The 19628-nt window shown below is 41.0% G+C and overlaps 1 protein-coding gene across 1 annotated transcript in view; it reads right to left on the bottom strand.

Annotated features, from left to right (window-relative positions):
* Nucleotides 1-854: 854 nt before the first annotated feature.
* The window catches only part of LOC149311734 (sodium- and chloride-dependent GABA transporter 2-like), a 61481-nt gene continuing 42707 nt past the window's right edge, over nucleotides 855-19628 (bottom strand). Inside the window, exons 7-15 of the mRNA XM_089527801.1 lie at nucleotides 16284-16418; nucleotides 13841-13944; nucleotides 11977-12101; nucleotides 9201-9313; nucleotides 7280-7417; nucleotides 5092-5194; nucleotides 4427-4527; nucleotides 3217-3387; nucleotides 855-1275 (exon numbers count right to left, since the gene is read on the bottom strand). Of these exons, the coding sequence (XP_089383927.1) occupies nucleotides 1153-1275; nucleotides 3217-3387; nucleotides 4427-4527; nucleotides 5092-5194; nucleotides 7280-7417; nucleotides 9201-9313; nucleotides 11977-12101; nucleotides 13841-13944; nucleotides 16284-16418 (1113 nt within the window). The 3' untranslated portion in view covers nucleotides 855-1152. The remainder of the gene's footprint in view (nucleotides 1276-3216; nucleotides 3388-4426; nucleotides 4528-5091; nucleotides 5195-7279; nucleotides 7418-9200; nucleotides 9314-11976; nucleotides 12102-13840; nucleotides 13945-16283; nucleotides 16419-19628) is intronic.

The raw sequence follows: 19628 nt of genomic DNA, 5'->3' as shown, positions 1-19628 counted from the left end.
CCTCCACCACTCCCTTCTCCTTCTGTGTCATGTCTTTTTAGATTGTAAGCCCGAGGGCAGGGAACCGTCTAACTAAAAAGATTGCATGTACAGTGCTGTGTAAATTTACAGCGCTTCATAAATAAAGGTTAATAATAAGTATGCCCCTTATTTTTCATCCAAGTCACTGAAAAAGATGTTGAATAGCACTGGGCCCAGGAGAGAACACTGTGGCACCCCATTGGTCACTTCTCTCCAGGATGAAGAGGAGCCATTGGTGAACACCCGTTGGGTTTGGCCGGACAACCAATTACAAATCCATTTAACAGTTGTCCATCCCACATTTTACTAGCTTGTTTGCAAGAATGTCATGGAGAACCTTGTCAAAGGCCTTACTGAAAGTTGGAGGATCCTGCAAATTATCCAGAAAGAAGGCAAAAAAGTAATCTTCAGAAAGGTCCTCTATCCATCCCACCATCCTCAGAGGTATGTTGGTGGGAAGATGGGATGGGAGCTTCTTGGTGGCTGCCCCCAGATTCTGGAATTCTCTGCCTAGAAAGGCTAGACTGGGACACTCCACAGCATTCTTTACTAAGCAGGCAAAGACTTTTTTGTTTCAACAGGCCTTTAGAAACTAACTTCTCATTGAGAAATGATGCTGGCTTTTAATCTGTACCTGTTTAAACGTTGTAACATGCCTTCAATGGGGATATGTGGGTAATTAATTATACAAGCTCTGGTAATAATTTTACAAGCCCTGTAAACTGGGGGGACAACGAGAACCCACTCCTCAATATAAATCACCACCATGCCTTTAAAAACACACACAACAAATCAGAAGGAACAATGATTTATAGATGGAAGAGAAAGCTCCCTAGAAACCCACAAGAAAAATTCTTCTGTGACCATGTTAAATATTTCCATCCCAGTGTCCTGTCCTTCCTGTTCTATTCCCCGAAGAAATGTCAGCTGGAGTCATTGCTTGTAAATGTGCTGCCAGCCAGAAGCTGGCACAGCACCTGCTTCACGACAACAGCCTGGGAGAGCTCTCTTTCCTTAGCAGCCACCACTGATCCTTTGGAAGGGGAAAGGGATGTCAGCTCACTGTCCCTCTCTCCTTAGCCATCAGCAGAGTCCAGGATTGTCCAGTACTGAGTGATATGCACCTCACTCTTAACAGTGAGAATCTAGCTCCGTCAACATCAAGAGCCCAGTTCCAGTGGTGGGGAAGGGCTGATGGCTTGGACACATTCTCTGGGGCAAGTCTTCATCTGGACAGACAAGCTGGTGGAATCTCTGAAAGACAAAGTGAACAGGAAATGAAGAGAGATGGAAGAACCTTTTACAATTGGGGGGGGGGGATGTTGCCCTGTTCCAGAAGATTCAAGAAATGAGATAGGTTTAACCCTGAGATGTTTCACTGGTTAAGGTGAGAAACAAGATGGCACCCCCTTCCATTCCATGTACAGAAGCGAACTTGACTGGTAGTTGAATCTTTCTTCAAGGCTGCTGATGCAGAGTATCCATCGCCATACTTGAAGGTAGCAGAGTAAGCTGGAGGTTTCAGACTAAGAGCCTTATCACATGACAAATGTAAGCCGACAAACAATGAGAGAGAAATGGCTTTCTCCTTACCTCTCCACATGACGTTGTAGCATTTCCATTCTCCTTCCAGAGGCAGATAGTTGTAAAAGCCTGCTTTTTGCCAAATGGATTTTTCCAACACAACAAAAGAAATGCTTTTTATGACTGTCTCGGGAAGAGAACAGAAGTGCTTCAAGGGTATGTGGATTGGTAAACATAAAGCTGCTTCTCTCTTGCTATGTGTCAGTTTACTTTTGTCATGCGATGAGGCTCCTAGGTAGCATAGTGCACATCATTCCTCAGATACTTTGATTTGTTCTCCCAACATCTGCCACTGCCTCATCTACATTTTATTGCAAGGCTGGCCTTAGTCTGAGACCCAATGCCTCTTCTCTCCCTCCTTTCACCTCTTTTCCCCATGCTATAGCCATGTGCTGGCATCCTGTTCAGCAGTTATTGTATCATAAGATGGACTTACAATATTCTATCTACTGGGGATTCACATTTACAATTGTGAATGAGACACCAAAAACCTCCTTTCACAATCTGGCAGTACCCCAACCAAACTGCTTCTGAAGACTGGGAAATGACATCTGCAGTGTGCTCCTTGTTGAGAGGTGCCTTGTGAGAAGCAATTTTGGTAGAACCCTGAAGGGTCTTCTCCATCTGTCTGTTCTCAAGGCTTCCCATGACCAAATAAATCAGATGTATCTGAGGAAACAGACCAAGTCCACAAAAGTTTATGCTGCAACATCGTTTGTTCAGTTAGTCTGAAAGGTGCTAAAAGATCCCTTTGCACAATAGCATGCCTACAAGGCCTTCATCATAAGTTCGGAAGCTTTGGGCTTAGACTGCCATATTCCTAGCTCAAAACAGCTCTGTTTATGGCCATCACCCAGTGAAATAAAAATGTACAGTATTCAGTGCACCACTAAGTCAAACAATGGCAGGCATCCTCTCTCTCAACCCTACTCTTGTATTTCATATCACACATGATTACTCCTCACAATAGGATGTTCACTTAATTATGTTGTTGTTTTTTAAAGGAACCACAATGAGTAGTCTTAACACACATTGATCTAAAACAATTTAAACTTGAATGAAACCTCTGAAGTTTTCTCCTTTCTGTGAAACCTGAAATAGTGCCCCTGAATGCTATGAAAGAGCTGTCCAAGTTTAACTACAGCATTCATCGCAAAACTATATACACCACATAGCATCTCCTTTAAAAGTAGCTCTCAGCAGTACAGTCCTTGTAATCCCAGAAAACAAATTACTTGAAAGTAGATGAAGCATTTCATCTGCAAGTCAAGGAGCAGAGGAGAAAGAGAGAAGCAAAGGGGCACTACAAAGTAAATCTCTCAAGTGGTGACATTTTAAAAGTGTCATGCAGTCAATAATAGGCACACAGGAAGGCAATTTTGTCTGTGTAGCCCTCAAGGCAACTGAAATCCAATCACACCACTAGCTCCTGCTAGTAACAGAGTGATCCTTGGCAAATTAGTCTGAGGCCCCTGTTAATTAACTTGAAACACTGCAAGCCCAACCGAGGAGGCCTTCCTGTCTATATACTGGCACCTGGCTAGTGAGCTTCCCCCCAAACCAGGTAGCTCCTTTGCCCCCAAGACCCCTGCTGAGTAACATGAAGTTCACCTCTCTCAGTGGTCCTTTAATGGTCGAAACTTTGTAGACAATCCAGAGGGGGATGCAGATCATAGATGAAAGGGCCAACAGCCAACCCAGAGTGTCTCCCCACCATGGGTATACATATTTCTTGTTGTACGTCAGTGGCATGTATTTAATCAGAGAAAAGAAAAATGTTGCCTGGAACAGAAAAGAGAAAGGGTTAGATGTGACAACATTAGCTACCAGTAAGTCATTTTCTCACTTCAATAACGTAAGAGGAAATGGCAACTGGCACAAGGTCAATTTCTTAATGTAAATACCTATTTCAGACTGAAGAGACACTTCCACACATTATTTTGCAAATGAGACACAATATGTTATAATCAGAAATACGATAGTGCCATAATTGGACCTCTTAATGTCTGTAACTTTTTTGTCCTTAAATATATCTAAACACAGAATACAGGGTCATGTGGCACAAGGGGCCCCAAACTACAGTGTAATACTGTTCTATTTTCTTTCATTCATTTATTCACAGATAGCTAGGCAGGCATATTAAGCCTAAAATGATGACTAAAGTTAGCTCCTTAAAGCCTAGGGTCTCTTCCCCCCAACCATGAGCCCTCCAGATGTGATGGACTATTTAATCCATACCCTCCAACTATCCCAGTCTGGCAGGGACAGTTCCACTTAATTCTCTGCCATCCCATTTTCTCAACTGCTTTTTTTAAATGTCAGTTTCTCTCTGCTCTGAATTTTCCTTCTTCATCCTTGGCTTACTTCAGTTGCTGCAAACAGAATAAGTGCAAAAGCACTGTGCACTCAGTTAACCCAGCAGGAGGGAGAAGAGGAACAAAATCTTACCCTCCCCAGTTGACTTATTAGGGGTGTTTTTCCCCAGTCTTTCTTAAACTCAGTATGTAAACTTCATGGTTTTGCTTCTTGTGTGTTCCTCCCCATTAATAATTGCTTGCTCATTGCCTGGTCACATCCTTTTGACTACACTCAGATGTTGTTCAGCCACACAGGTTTCAGATTTCCTCTGGGAAATGTTGGAGGGTATGTTCATCCCATTATCCCACACCAACAGGACAGTGAAAAGTTAGGTCAGGCTGCCCTAAAATGTACTTCTTGAGCCTATGGGATAAGGACAGGCCATCTCTCTTTTTACAAATCAGTTGGACCCACTGCCCGCTTGCCAACTTTGTCTGAAGCCTCCAGAAGATGCTTCACTCACCAGGCAAACAGCAGGAGTTATGAACAGCCAACAGTATTTGATGAGAGGCCATGGCCGATAACCAATCATGTCTTCAATGTTATCATAGAAACGGTCAGCACCTGTGAAGGGGAGGGGAAATAATAAATGAAGGGCAAGGAGGAGAACCAGCCCACTAAAAACATATGAAAGGAAGGAGAAAAAGACAGTTGAACAGATTTACGAAACTGAAGAGGCACAGTGCTCTGCACAGAAAAGGCTGAGAAAAGAAAATGCATCAAGGTGGCCCTCAGCCATTTCTCTTAGCAATGGGATAATGAAGGGCAGATTAGCAGAGTGACCAACGTGATTCTTTCCTTTTGCTTGCTTGCTTCTAACAGGCACCAAAGCCTCTTAGCACTAGCACACAGTGTTCCCCTGCTTCTTGAAACCAAATACAAAGACGGTTCCTGAAACTTAAAAATTAAGCAGCAGACCATTTGAAAGTCAGCCATCCGAGGCCAAACTTCAGCCAAAATAAATATCCTGTGATATTTTTCTAAGCAACTGCTCTTGGTGAAATTGCACCATCTCCATGCCTGCTTCGCCTGGTTCTAGTTCTAGTCTGGTGCTTTAATACCAGTTTCAGAGAGTATAGAGAGGATCTTCAGAAAATGGCACATGTTTCCCACTAGATGTGTACTTACCATATACCCAGCCAATGCAGAGAGTCTCAAAAATAGCAACAAAGAGCAGGCACATCCCACTGGCAGCATAGTAGTCGAACAACTGGAAGACATACATCCCACCCTGAGGAGGAGAGCACAAACATGAAACAGTGATGAAAGAAAACAATCATTGGGCCTGCAGGGTGCATGTGATTGCTGGAGGAGGAGGTCCTGTGCAGACTTTGTCCCCCAGGGTTATCTTTTAAGCCAAAAATGGGATTTTCAGGCCAAAAAAAAGGCTCCAGAGGGCCCATTTTTGCCCATAACCATTTGGCTTTGGCAGCCTTGACAGTGCAGCCTGCTGAGTGTTTGGTGGGGGCAAAAATTGCTTTCCAGTTCTCAGAACATTCCCACCTGTAAAAAGATGGAGGAGAATAATTATGGTTGTTTATAGTCCCTTTCCAAGTAATCTTTAAAAGTATTGAGTCTTCTCACACTGATCTGCAAATGCCATGTTTAAAGTAATGATTTACAGTGGCCCTTTCACATTGCTGGGGATAGGGACACAAGACCTCCATGAAAGTGGAAAAACTGAAAATACAAAGGTACTATTTTTTTTAACCTGAAAGAATGCTTCTCTGGGAATCTCTAGGTCTGCCAGTGCAACTCTGTGGTCAACATCTGCAAGACCAGAGAATTGTTGGAGGATCTACAAATGCCTAGAGAAGTGCTCTGGAGAACGTAGAGATTCCTAAAGAAAATATATTTATCAGATCTGCAAAAGTCATAGCCACAAATGACGAGGGCCAATTGTATTGCAAAATGCTCTAGTGGCTATTAAGACAGAATGCATTACTCTTAAATGACAACTGTTATCTATGCTGGGCTGTCAGGGGAGATATCCTATATGGGTAAATAATTACTGCAAGATCCACAGCCCTGGAGACTATTCCTTAAAATATGTCACAGCATAATGGGAAGGCCAATGGTACAGACTTGTCTTTGGAATTCAGTCTGTGTGATGCTCTCCTTTCAGCCTCTTATTACCACAAGAGTGAAAAAAAGATGATATGTTATAGTCTGGGAATGCAGAAAGTCTATATTTAAGTTCCCTCATGGAGAGAAACTAGGAATGTGAGGTATCCAAGAGGACTGTATCTACGAAAATTATTTTGTGCCTCTGCAGCATGTTGACAAGGAGTTAGATCCACTACATAGATGCCAATGATCTATGTGATGTCTGCTCAGGATTCTCTTACATTCTCATCTGAAGGAAACCTTTTGACTTCCAGAAAAGCAGTTCCAGTGAATTTACATTGCATCAGTACCATGAATTCATACATTTTCAAAACCTTAGTTTTGATTTCAGATCAAAAGATTTCCCTAACAAAAGACAGACTTGAGAATGAAGGTACAGCTCCTGTTGTGTCTAACAGCAGAGATAAGTAAGCTATTCAAATAGAGTGATACAGAAAGTTAAGTTTTTCCTATGTGCTTTGGCCATACACACACCTGCTTAGCTTCAGCAAGGATGATTCGTGTAGTTTCAGATCACAGTCTTGATATTAAGTGCAACAGGGACAATTAATATTCCCTCCACTGAAAGTATCTCTGATACGGATGCATAAATGTGTCAGTCTCATTTTAATTGCATTTCTCAAAACCCCAACAGTATCTTCTTCCCACTTCCAAATGAGGGTGTGAAACCGTCTTTTGTTACTACACATAAACAAACTCTTGTGTATTCTTGGAGTAATTTTTCTTCAAAATATACATGGTTTTTGCACATAATGTTCTAATGCACACCTTTTCTCCCATATATTAAAGCAGGGGTGGGAAGTATATGGCCCTCCTGATGTTGTTGAATAATACATCCCATCAGCCAGGACTGAAGAATGCTGGGAGTTGTAGTCCAACATCATCTGGTGGACTACATGATCCCCCCTCAGACAAAAGTTTTTGTGCACAAAATATATGCCTTTATAGTTGTGTATATTTTTTCAATGCATGCACATATTCACATTCATTTTTCTTCATGATAATACATAGCAACACTCGGTAGCATACAGATTTCTGAGGCAAGAAGCAGTTCTTCCTTTTGTCAGTCTTGTGAGACAAGAATAATAACATGATTAATTTCTCTTCAGTCCCTAACATTAGCTGAAATTTTACATTTAAGAAGCTGTGTAAGGAAACGAAATGTAGCTCCTTTCTCACAATGTTTTACCTCTGTGATCATGATCAGTCCGACAAAGTAGGAGATGATAGATATCAAAAGGATTAGAATTTCTCTGCGGTTCTTTTTCCGGAAAATTCCAGGATACATGTCAACTAAGGCGGTCACCAGGCTTTCCACGCAGACAAACTATGGACACAGGAATCAAAACTTCCATAAGATCTTTGTCACTACAGAAACTCACTTGATTTAACATTTTCTTTTCCTTCTACTCAATGAGGCATCTACAAGTTACTGAACACAATCACAGCTTCATAGATTCACTTGAACGTTCTAGGTAACTTGTGGCTAGAGTTAGACAATAACAGTTGGAGTGTTTTCCTCATCCTGAACTTAAAGGAGAGATCACTCTCACGATGGGTTTGTTTTGTTTTGTTTTGTTTTGCAGCTTTTCATATCATTCAAAAAACTGCAAAATGTATCTGACTCACAAGCAACTGTAAGACAGTAAAAACATATGCATAGAATATACCATAGGAAGCAATGCCTCTATCAAACTGTATTTCCCCCAGAATTCATTACATCTGTTTAATATATGATATCAAAAAATCCATCAAGTGATAGTCAAATGCTGAAGCAAAATGTATAATCCTATCTAATCTGGAAGATTGCCATCATTATGAAACATAGGGCCCATACAGACAGGTCAAAAGAAAGCTGCTTCGGATCAGTTTGGAGGTATGCTTTTAACATGAGGAATGTGTCCTAAGAGGCCAGAAGCCACACCTAAGCCACGCTCCAGTTCTAAGGACTGGAGCGCAGCTTTGGTGCATCTTCTGGCCTTTTAAGATGCGTGTGTCATTTTAAAAGCATACCTCCAAAGTGACCCAAAGCAGCTTTATTTTGGCCTGTCTGTACGGGCTCTAAGAGTGGCTACTCAAACCACCTTCAACTCTCTTAAAAAACAGTCAATTTCTGCACCTGTAGGTTTTTTTAAAATTACCACTAGGGAGTTCATTCCCCATAAATTCACTATGGTCCTCTTGAAGTAGCCTGTTGTCATTCTCCAATCCGGTGTCATTGCCTCCCCCCAAAAAAGAATTCTGCCCTCTTAAGAAATTTTCCTTTAATCCCCATATGCCTAGTATTGACGAGAGTGTGACGCTGGAAATCATTCATATTTAGAACTCTTATATTTGCTGTGTTCACATTTACTGGGCAACTTTGCCTGTCCCTTTTCTTTGGATGCCTAAACTACATTTTTAAATGCTCAGCCAATATTTTAAGTTACTGCGATGCCAAAAACTGAAGGGAAATGTCGTTGGGGAGAAAGAATCCTTATTTGGAATAGGGCAATGCACTCATTTCTCCTTTTCCCCTAATTCTACCACTGGTTTAACCCAGGATGGGATTTGGTAACTCTTCTAGATAATGTTGAACAACAAACTCCAGAAGCCCTAGCCAGAAAAGCCAATGATGAGGAATGCTGGGAGCTGCAGTCCAAAATCATGAGAGGGTCAAATTATCCTCATCCAGTTTTGATGACTCCCTAAAGTTTCAGGAAGGATTTGTTCCTTATCCTATCTTGAGATGATAAGGATTAAGCCCAGGATTTTCTGCATGCAAAGCACAACATGCTGTACCACTGAACTACAACCCCTGCCCTGGTTCTTACATATTGGCCCTCTCCCCTTTATTCATGCAACTGACTCCCCTGCTAAAAGGCCAGGCGATAAAGAGAATTTTCTCCATTTCTCATCCATCCACCAGCTCCCAGACTTGGAAGAGGCTGTTGAAGAGAGGGGGGAGGTATTGAAAAACAGTGTGTATCACTGAATTAGTGAGGAATGTTAGCATTTGCTCTCTAGCATCTGGAGGCAACCTAATTTTCACCCCTATTCGGGATGAAGAGAAATAAGTTGTCTTTCTGGTGAAGCACACGGCTGACTCTGCCCATTCAGTGCATCTTTACCTGGCTGTCTAATCCCAGCAGAACGATCATGACAAAGAAGAAACAGGCCCATAATGGAGAGAAAGGCAGCATAACAACAGCTCGGGGGTATGCTATGAATGCCAGTCCAGGTCCTGTGAAGAGAAAGCAGTTGAACTGAGTGTGGTTAAATATGGGAACTGTGAATATGTACTGTTAATGCTGGTCATGTGTTGAGGGCAATACCATCTGAGATGGTGGTCCTCTTTCAGGACTTCACCAATGAAGTGCTGACTGGAAATTATGGAACTATATTCCAACACATGGAGAGCTTGTGGATAGGATTATTATGAGTGCCTTCGTTCCATGCCTGAAAGATGACTGAATGCGTCTACATACACATCTGTGCCCAAACACCTATTCATATAGAAAATAAATATATTAAAAAGAAAGATAAGAGTACTTTTTGCCTGACATACTTTATTGAATTCTTTACCATATACTGAGGAGTGCTCCATAAGGGCTAGGCTATGGATTAGCAATTAAGAAGAGGTGAGTGAAGCACCATTTCCTATGAAGGCAAAAAGTCAGGAAGTATCTTATTGTGAGCTATTTCTTTACTCACTGATTCTGATTTGAGTTTTCTGGATAATATACAAAGTATCTTTGAGCCTGTAAATACTGATGAAGTTGACAAGCTTCTTGGATGTGTAAGGAAGACAACATGTCCCCTCGATCCTTGCCCATCTTAGCTGACTGCTCAGCGTTACTTCAATCTATAATCAGTGCATTCCTTAGGGAGGGGAAATTTCCATCTAAGCTCAAAGAAGCAGTGGTTAAACCACTCTTGTAAAAACCCTCCCTAGATCCCCTTATAAGAAACAATTATAGACTGGTCTCCTTATTACCATTCCTGGGCAAGGTGATTGAGAGGGCAGTTGCCTTCCAACTCCAGGCTATCTTGGATAAAGCTGATTATCTAGACCCATTTCAAACCTGCTTCAGAGCGGGATATGGAGTTGCAGTGACCAAGGATGGCATCTCTCCTCTAAATGCCTGTCTTGAGTCAGTAATGGGCTGGATGAGGGAGGTGCTTGCGATAGGTACCCCTGGTCCAGGGATGGAGATTTGCCAACCAGTCCTGGATGGGGTCACACTTCCCCTAAAGGATGTTCACAGTTTGGGAGTACTCCTGGACTCATCTCTACTGTTGTCATCTCACATGGAGGCAGTGAACTGGAGTGCTTGGTACCAACTTTGGTTGATAGGCCAACTGTGCTCCTACCTGGCCCAGAGGGACCTTGAAGCACTGGTAACCACTTGTTTAGATTTCTGTAATGCACTCTACATGGGGCTACCTTTGTACCACGTTCAGAAGCTTCAATTGATCCAAAATGCTGCAGCCAGACTGGTCATGGAAACATCAAGATCAAACCATATTACTCAAATATTAAAATCTTTACATTGGCTGCCGATCAGCTTCCGGTCGCAATACAAAGTGTTGGTCATTACCTTTAAAGCCTTACATGGCTTGGGCCCAAGTTACTGAAGGATATGCCTCTCCCTACACAATCCACCCTGCACTCTCAGAACATCAGGGAAGAAATTATTAGAACATAAGAAAACCAGACCAGTTACAACTTTCCATAAAGCCTTCACAGCCGCAGACCCTAAATTATGGAACAACTTACCGGAAGAGATCCATCTCATTACAACCTTAGAGGTCTTTAAGAAGGCACTTAAGATGGATCTCTTCTGGCAGACTTATCTGAGCTTCTATAGCTGATCTCAAAGAACACTCCCACTTCTGATTTGATAGCATGGAAAACAGACAACGATTTGGTCATTTTAATGATTGGTAGCAGTGTTGGACCAGATGTAACATTGGCTAGGTCCACCAGAGCTCTTGTTATTCTTAATTTAAAACTACATAAACAACAAAAGTATGTCTGTCAAGGAGCAAAATATGCATAGTATACATGGCATAAATATCGCAAAAGAAAGACGTGGAGAGCATGGTACTAGAAATGTCCCAATTCAGATGAAACATGCCTGTTATTTGAGCCAGGATTTCACTACTGAAAAGAGATCTGTTGTGAGGGCTGTTTCACACATTATATGGCAGAAAACCCAGGTTTGCCACTTAGCAGACATGGAATAGGGTATCAATATCAATCCTGGCTTTATACTTTTATGTACCTTTATAGCACATGTATTTGGAAGCATGCGCTTTCCAAGGTTTCACATTACCTTTCTAGGTGCTCAAGGGAAACTTTTTTGTGAGCATGCCTGCTGCAAACTGTAATGTGTAGACTTGACCTTATAGGTTTAGATAGGATGCTGGGGCTACAAGCATGACCTTCTTCATATAGCCAGAAATGGATTGAGTAAATTCTTCTGGAATGTGTACAGTGAAGAGTTGTGATGTGACAATTGGGCTGCACTTGGTGAAGTGCAGTGAGAACTGTCAAAGTCCATAATAGAGGAAGGGTGGGAAGCACATCTTTGGTCCCACATCAGAGACCATAGGTTTCCTCTTGAAGAAAACAAGCAGGAGCCACCTTGCCAAGCATGCAATGTAAAAGGGGATCATATAGACCAGGGTGGGCAGATGGCATTCCAGATGTTTCTTGTCTAAAACCCCCAACAGCCCTAGCAAGCATAGCCAGTGGTAAGAGATTATAGCAGTCCATAAACTTCTGGAGGGCCCCAGCTGCCCACTCTTGTTAATAGCACAAACAGATTATGGTCATCATTGACCTGGCTTGCCAGTTTTCTGTGTCTTCAATAAAAAGGTCCATATTCACAAACTGCTCACCTGATTCAGCTACTTCAGAAATAGGCACTCCTTGTTCTTGTGCCATAAAACCCAAGATGGAAAAGATTGCAAAGCCAGCTATAAAACTTGTACCACTGTTGAGAAAACACAGAGCGATGCAGTCCCTAGGAAGAAGAGACCAATGTCAACACAGAAGACCAAACATCCAGTTAGAAAACAACATTGTTCTGTAAGAAGTGGCAGTCAAGCTAATAACAAGCATTAGCAGCAACCAGTAAGACAAAACAATCTGTAACAAAAAGTGCACATTCCACAGTTGTCACTCAGTAAACTGCATAAATGTTGAATGATCCATTTAATTTGCATGCACTTGAATATGAACAACCATTCTGAAAAATCTTTGTTTTCCCAGAAGAGAAAGATGTTCAGAAGAGGGATTTCTACTTGTATGAAAAAGGGATACTTTTGAGAAAGTAGCTGCCAGCCATAGATTTTTAGGAACTTTCAGTTCAAACAATTAGTTTTTAAAATAACATACTGCCTAATTCATCATGGATTTTTTAAAATTAAAATATTAACAGATTATATTGCAGCCATCAGTTTATACCAAGAAGGGTTCCATATTTATAGACCATCACATTGGCCAAGATCCTTCTATGATATTTACTCAAAAGTAAATATCTCCTTCAAAAGTTAACTTGAAGCTTTGTTCACAGCTCTTGCCTCTTTTCAGTGCTTCCTACCAAATATGTCAAGTGGGTTACTGACTAATTAATTGAAATTTCATTTACACAGTTCCTACTTGCCACCGAGTGGGAAGCTTTAATCCCTGAATTTGTTCACTATTTCTACTTTTCATTTTTAATTAATTAAAAGCTATGTAATTACAATTCAGTTTAAAGCACCAGTAATTTATTTGCTACACTGAACAGAAAGCAATGTTTTAAAAAGAAGCTGCAATGAAAAGCCAGTGGTTAAAAGCATGAGAACGTTGAGAAATCTCAACAGCAATTTCTAGTTCATATTTCTTCGGTGCAACTGGTTTTTTAAAAAAATTCTAAACATTTCTTTTTTTAAAAAGCAGTAACAGTTTCAAAGGTTACAGAAATCCAAAAGCAAAGGGCTGATATTATCTGGATTCTCCATAAAAAGCAAGCAAGCAAATGGCAGCATATTAATATGGTAGTTTAAAAGTAACAGACGTCAAAATACCAAGTATTTTGCTATATATCATAGAGTGTTTGGGAAGAATAACTTGACAGGAGGATTCCATTCTAGGGGGATCACTGTGTTTCTTTTAACATGTAGTTTTCGATTTTGTTTCTGAAAGGAAAGCAACATATACCTTCCAGCGTTTCACACATGATAACCAGGACATGGGACCAAGCAATGTCAGAGTAAAGGCAAGATGGGGAAAGTTATTGAGGAAGAACACACAGGCCAGGGAAGGCTGCAGCAGTTGCTTTTGCAAGAGCCTACAACAGAGGGCAAGACTCCATACCTTTCTCTCCTCTCCACTTGCTGAAACAATTGAATGCAAACTGCTTTTGCACTTTGAACTGAGTTTGCAGCAGCACATAAGCTTAGGACATATGGAGAAAGTGAGAGGAGGAGAGAGAAACTGGAACATTTTGAAAGCAACTGAAAAGCTGGGAGAATGGATAATTAACAAGAAGGAGGTTGATGGAACTTTGATGGGTCTATGGCAAGTTGGAGCATATGACAAATAGTCCCATTTCATTTTTAATAGGGGAATTCAGATGAGCACAAGTGGAAACAAGAGTAGGAATTCTTCAACCCTGTAAGTTACTTCAGCTATATATAAGTGCTATTAAAAGCTTCAGAGAAAAAGGAGCAAGTGTAGAGGCTGGGGCTGTGAATTCTAAAGGTAAACTTCCTTTACCTGTAACAGTTGTTGTGATATTTGTTGTAGCTGCCCAAAGCTGTCAGGCATCCCAGGCAAATGGCATAAGAAAAGAAGATCTGAGTGCCTGCATCCATCCATACCTAAAAGCAAGAGAAAAACATAGTAAAGTGGTAGAATGTGAAGTCAAAAGGACCTTTCCTGAACTTCTTGAAATATATTCTTGTTCCTCATGATGGGTGGCCAGATGTTGCAAATGGAAGGTTATCCTCAGAAAGATTGCTATAGGAGAGAGATAGTTATATAACTATGGGGCTGTACAACTGCCCCTAAGAGGCGGTCTGCAGCCACCCCTCTTAGTGCCAGATTGTGACTTTTTCAAGCTATGTGGCTGTGTTCTAGAACAGTTTATTTCTGACATTTCGCCAGCATCTGTGGCTGGCATCTTCAGAGAATGCTGGCATGGAAGTGAGTGACCCTAGGTTGATACACACGCACACACACACGCACACCACTCTCTTCCATGCCAGCATTCTCTGAAGATGCCAGCCACAGATGCCGGTGAAACGTCAGGAATAAACTCTTCTAGAACATGGCCACATAGCTTCAAAAACCCACAGAAAACTGGACACCAACTGTGAAAACCTTCAACTTCACAAACTATTGCAGCTGTTCCCATCACTCATAATTTTTGTCATCTTGGCCATACTCTGTTATGTGGCCACATGGCTCCCAGTCCTCATCCATAAAATGTTGGAGGGTATGACATCTGTAGGGCACTAGCTGGTCAAGGTTGTGCTTTGCTCTCTTTTCTGATTCTGCTACCAAATCCAGCACCTATTAGCCTGGGGAGAGTTTTAAAGGGTTGTGAAAGGTTGTACTGACCTATTTTTTAACCCAGGCAGCCTCCCCTCTAATCTCCTTTGGAGACACCTCCACCTTCCCCTCCTTCTCCACACAAAAGGCTAGTACAACAGCTCAGCTGGAACCAGGATTTGACATGGGGAAGCATGCCCTGAAAAGATTAGAGGGCAGCACTCCAGCAAAGAATCTCCAGCCAGACAAACCTGAAGGAATTTGTGGCCAAAGAGGAAAGGAGAGGTGACAAGCATTTGGGAGGCCAACATGACAAGTTACACTCAGTTTCACATTCAAAGAAGATTCTGCCAAACACTTTACTGTGTAAACATTTCCCCCTTAATACACAGTGTTTCCTTGAGCATTAGAAACAGTCATTCATTTACATTTGTGGAAATCACATAGGATGTTTAAAAAGTGACACTTTCAGAGTTACTAGTGAAAAATTAATCACACTACTAGGCAAAGCATTTTTGGGTTTTTGTTGTGTGCTTTCAAGTCATCTCTGACTTATGGAGACCATAAAGCAAACCTGTCACAGGGTTTTCTTGGCAACATTTGTTCAGTGGGAGTTTGCTTTTGCCTTCCTCTGATATTATAGGCACAAGGAGAGGAGGGGAAAGAGAAGGAAAACTGAGGCAGGGGAACAGGAGAAAGAGGTGTCTTTCTACCTTCCAGGCATGATGTGAAGACTATTACAGTCTTCTCCGGGAAAAGAATTCCCAGCTGCTTCAAGGCTACAAACATTGCAGAACACACTGTCTTCCTGCCTCTTTGTAGCAGTTGCCCATAAGGAGATTTCACAAAGTACTTGTGACAACCCATGAGCTTGGAAAATTTAGTTTTTGGACTGTGTCTCAGAATTCCCCAGTCAGTAGGGGCACTGGCTGTAGTCCAAAAAGAAACTTTTCCAAGACTTGTCCTATAGTGACTTCATGGATGACTGCACCAATTTTACTCACTGCCGGAGACTTTTCAGCCTGCAAGGGGAGCCCTACCATTAAGCAGAGGAGGCAACTGCTTCAGGCAAAAGATGCCAGGACTTGGGGGGGGGGCAGAAAAGGGAAGCTACAAGGCTTGAGTTGTGAGCCACCTTTCTTGTACTGTTAAACGGACCTTTCAGCTTCTATACATAAGATGGAAGAGGTGCCATTGCTTCTTTCCTCATGTGGGCCAGTGCTGCACATGCTGCATTTTCTTTTATCTCCAAGCCCCTTCCCCACCATGACTGAAAGGGAGAGGAGGAAAGAAATGGAAGGATAACAGTATGGTTGACAGAGGGGGCTGAAAGGAGTCCCTCCCAGGGTGCACCTACTACACTGAAGAAATAGCACAGTTTGACACTAAGTGCTGTAGCTCCATCCTATGGAATCCTAAGATTTGTAGTTTTACAATCACAAACTATATATAAATGGTGTAAAGAAATAACTGCATTAAAGTGGTATTGGCAGTTAAAGTGGTGTAAAGAAATAACTGCATTGTTTCTACAGTGCAGATGCACCCCAAGAAGGAGAAATAAAAAGTAAAACTAGGCATTGGAGGGAGGAAAAGAGAGGCTCACAAAAGAGCTACAGAAATACAAGCAATCCTTTCTTACCTATCCCACCCACCCCATTTAACTTACCTGGGGATCACTGAGTCGTGTGATGTCTGGGTAAAGGTAGAAAAGGATCCCTTTAGATGCTCCTGGCAGAGAGACTCCCCTGATCAATAGAACTACCAGCATGAGGTAGGGGAAGGTGGCAGTAAAGTACACCACCTAGCAAAAGAGTCAAACATAGCAAGGGTAAGCAATCCACATGGAAACACACCACAAAGTAAGCCAGATAGGCATGCAAAGTATTGAGTAAACCTATGACAAAACCAGCACATGTTTTCAAATGTTTTGGATGAATATTTGGGACAGTGTGAAGAAAAGGATTTGCTTTACCTGGGTGCTCACTGGGATGCCTACTTTGCTATTGCAATTGAAGATTTTCATTTCTTCAGGGCACAAGTCAACGTGTCAGATGGCATAAGTCATTTCTATAACATCTGGAGCCTATGCTTTTGGGTCACAAGCTAGATGCAATATGGTGTATAAAAATGACAGCTAAGTATATAAAAATAAAATTTAAAAAATTCCTAAGAATTCCCTGGACAAGCCCTATTTTAGAGGATTTGCCTATTCTAGGCCCCACATAGAAAGCAAGTGTGCTGCAGTGTTAAGATTTGAGAAGATCAGGGTTCAAATCCCCACTTGGCCTTGAAAACTCACTATGTGATCTTGGACAAGTTATACTCTCCCAGCCTCAGAGGAAGGCAAAAGCAAACTCTCTTTGAACAAATCTTGCCAGGAAAGCCCTGTGATAGGATCGCCCTAGGGTTGCCATAAGTCAGAAACAACTTGAAGGCACACAAGAGCAGATGTCACAGTTCTCTAGTGTTTGGCCTTGATGTACTTTTTTCTTTCTTTCAAAAACAAGATGATATATTTATGTAACACATATTATTAAATAAAATTGAGCCATTATCTACATTGGCTGGTCTCCTTCACTAAGTAGGCAGCATGTAGCACTCCATATTTCATATTTCTGTTGTTTTGCTTTTTAAAAGGGGGTGCTGTCTTCTAGATCAAGGCCTCTTCCATCCACAGCTGCCAAACTGTACTGGAGCTGCTGGTTCTTACTGATGCAGACGAGAAGAGATAAAGGAATATAAAATAAGTAAAGAAGAGATAAAGTTGAATTTATTTGCAGATGATGCTCTAGTAATGACACAGAAACCATGTCAAGATGTGATCAAATTATTGGAAATATTTCAGAAATCTGAAAACATTTCTGGGCTTAAATTTAACATGGATAAATCGGAGATAATATTTATGAACACTGACTGGTGGGAACAAAAAGAAATTCAAACTGTATCAGGATTGAAATTGGGGATAAAAAATATGAGATATTTAGGTGTAAATTTATCAAGTTAGATACATATTGTATAGGGTAATTACAATCAATTATGGAAAAAAATTAATAACCAAATCTCCAAATGGGCAAGTAAAAATTGGAAAATGTTAACAAAAATTAGGATGTTTAAAATGACGATATTACAAAGTTTTTATATTTATTTCAAACTATCCCAGAAATAATTTCTGTTAAAGTTTTGAAGAAATGGGATAGATCAATATTAAAATGGATATCAGGGAATAAAAAAGTCAGATTATCTAAGGCATTATTATATGAGCATCAAAATGATGGAGGATGGGGTGTTCCATTACTTGAACCTGGCCCCTTTCTCCTCTGCGTTGCTGGGCGCAGCCATGTAAAGGCTGTGCCCAGCAATGCAAACCCCAGAAGGAGCTCCGTTTCGGAGCTCCTTCTTACGCTGCGGAAAGGGTGCTCTAGGTGCCCTCACACAGCACAGAGGCGGCACAGTCGTGACTTCATAATGGCAGCGGTCGTGCTAGGGTTAGAAGTGTCCAGAAAGGACGCTCCTTTCTAACCCTAGTATGCGCAGAGCGCGTACTTTTAGGCCCGTCTGTAACGGGCCTATATTAATTGGAAATTAATACTGGATTCAAATAAAAGGGATAATAAAATTATTAGATGAAATACAATTGAATATTTTAAACCAAAATGAATTGCTAGAAGAAATAATTTTAAAAAATTAGAAGGTGGAAAAGGACTAATAGGGAAAATTTATAAGATTATATTAACAACCCAAATTATAATGGTAGAGGGACTGGCAGTGAACTGGGAAAAAGATTTATTGATTGATACAGAAAAAAATAAAATTTGGCTACAAGAAATTGTTAATATTAAAAATACAAACGCTAAAGAACAACAAATGAAAATGATCAGAAAATGGTATAGGACTCCATATCAATTAGCATTTATAAATGATAAATTTCAATCAAAATGTTGGCGTGGATGTGGAGCTAAGGGAATGTACATATATATGTGGTGGGAATGCCCATTTGTTCAAGAATTTTGGACAGCGATTAAGAAACAGATAAATATAATAATAGGCATAGAGATACAATTAAGTAAAGAAAATTGTTTAACTCTCAATTTAGGGGAATTAAGATTGAATAGTAATCAAAGATATGTAATAAAACAATTTCTAAAAGCTGCCCATGCAGTGATTGCTTATGGATGGAAAAACAAATCAAACTGGAATAAGTGTTATTTGTTTAAATATATAAAAGAATACATATTATTTAATTTCCTTAGGGAAATAAGGCTTAAATATATTGGGGAAAGCAATAAAGAATCACAGATAGGAAATGGGAAATTGTGATTAAGAAAGTGGAAGGTAAAATGGGATATGAAGAAGTAAAAAGTATGATTAATGATATTTTCCACATCTCCGATAATGATTGTTAACTTGATTGGAATGTATTTCCCTCAATGTTTTTGGCACGGGGGAGAGGGGAGAAAAGTATATTATGAAATGTAGATATTTGACATGCCCACATTCTGACCCATCTCAGTGCTGATGCTGTGGTCAGACCTTTCTATAGGTAAATTTGAGGAATGCCTGGTGGTGAGTGTGTTTTGACCCATGCTGGCAACATAGCACTTTTATCATTCCCTAAATCTCTCCCACCACTTCCTTAGGAACTTGAGATGTGGTCCCTTAATTGCTAAGAGCAATTTTCTTTTGACTTTTAAAAAAGGGTATAATAAGCTTAATAACTGCTATGGAACTAAGGTTGTAGCCACACTATACAGTGAGAGCTCTTTGAATCCACTATAACTTCTATGGCTCCATCCTGTGGAATCCAAGATTATTGATTTGATGAGGTACCAGGAATTCCCTGCTAATACATGAGCGTAGTACATTCAGCCTGCCTCTCTGGGGCACCGGTAGCCCCCAACGAGGTAAGCTAGCAGTAGTGGGCAGGAGCGGGGCTGACACCATGTTTCTCTTCTGCTGCCGCTACTACCCATCTCTTTGGGGTACTAGCAAACCCTGAAGAGATAGACAGTAA

This window comes from Sceloporus occidentalis, unplaced genomic scaffold (assembly GCF_023333645.1).
Source record: "Sceloporus occidentalis isolate IW3139 unplaced genomic scaffold, rSceOcc1.0.p SCAF_5, whole genome shotgun sequence".
Taxonomy (NCBI): domain Eukaryota; kingdom Metazoa; phylum Chordata; class Lepidosauria; order Squamata; family Phrynosomatidae; genus Sceloporus; species Sceloporus occidentalis.
This window is presented reverse-complemented; position numbering and strand designations above follow the sequence as displayed.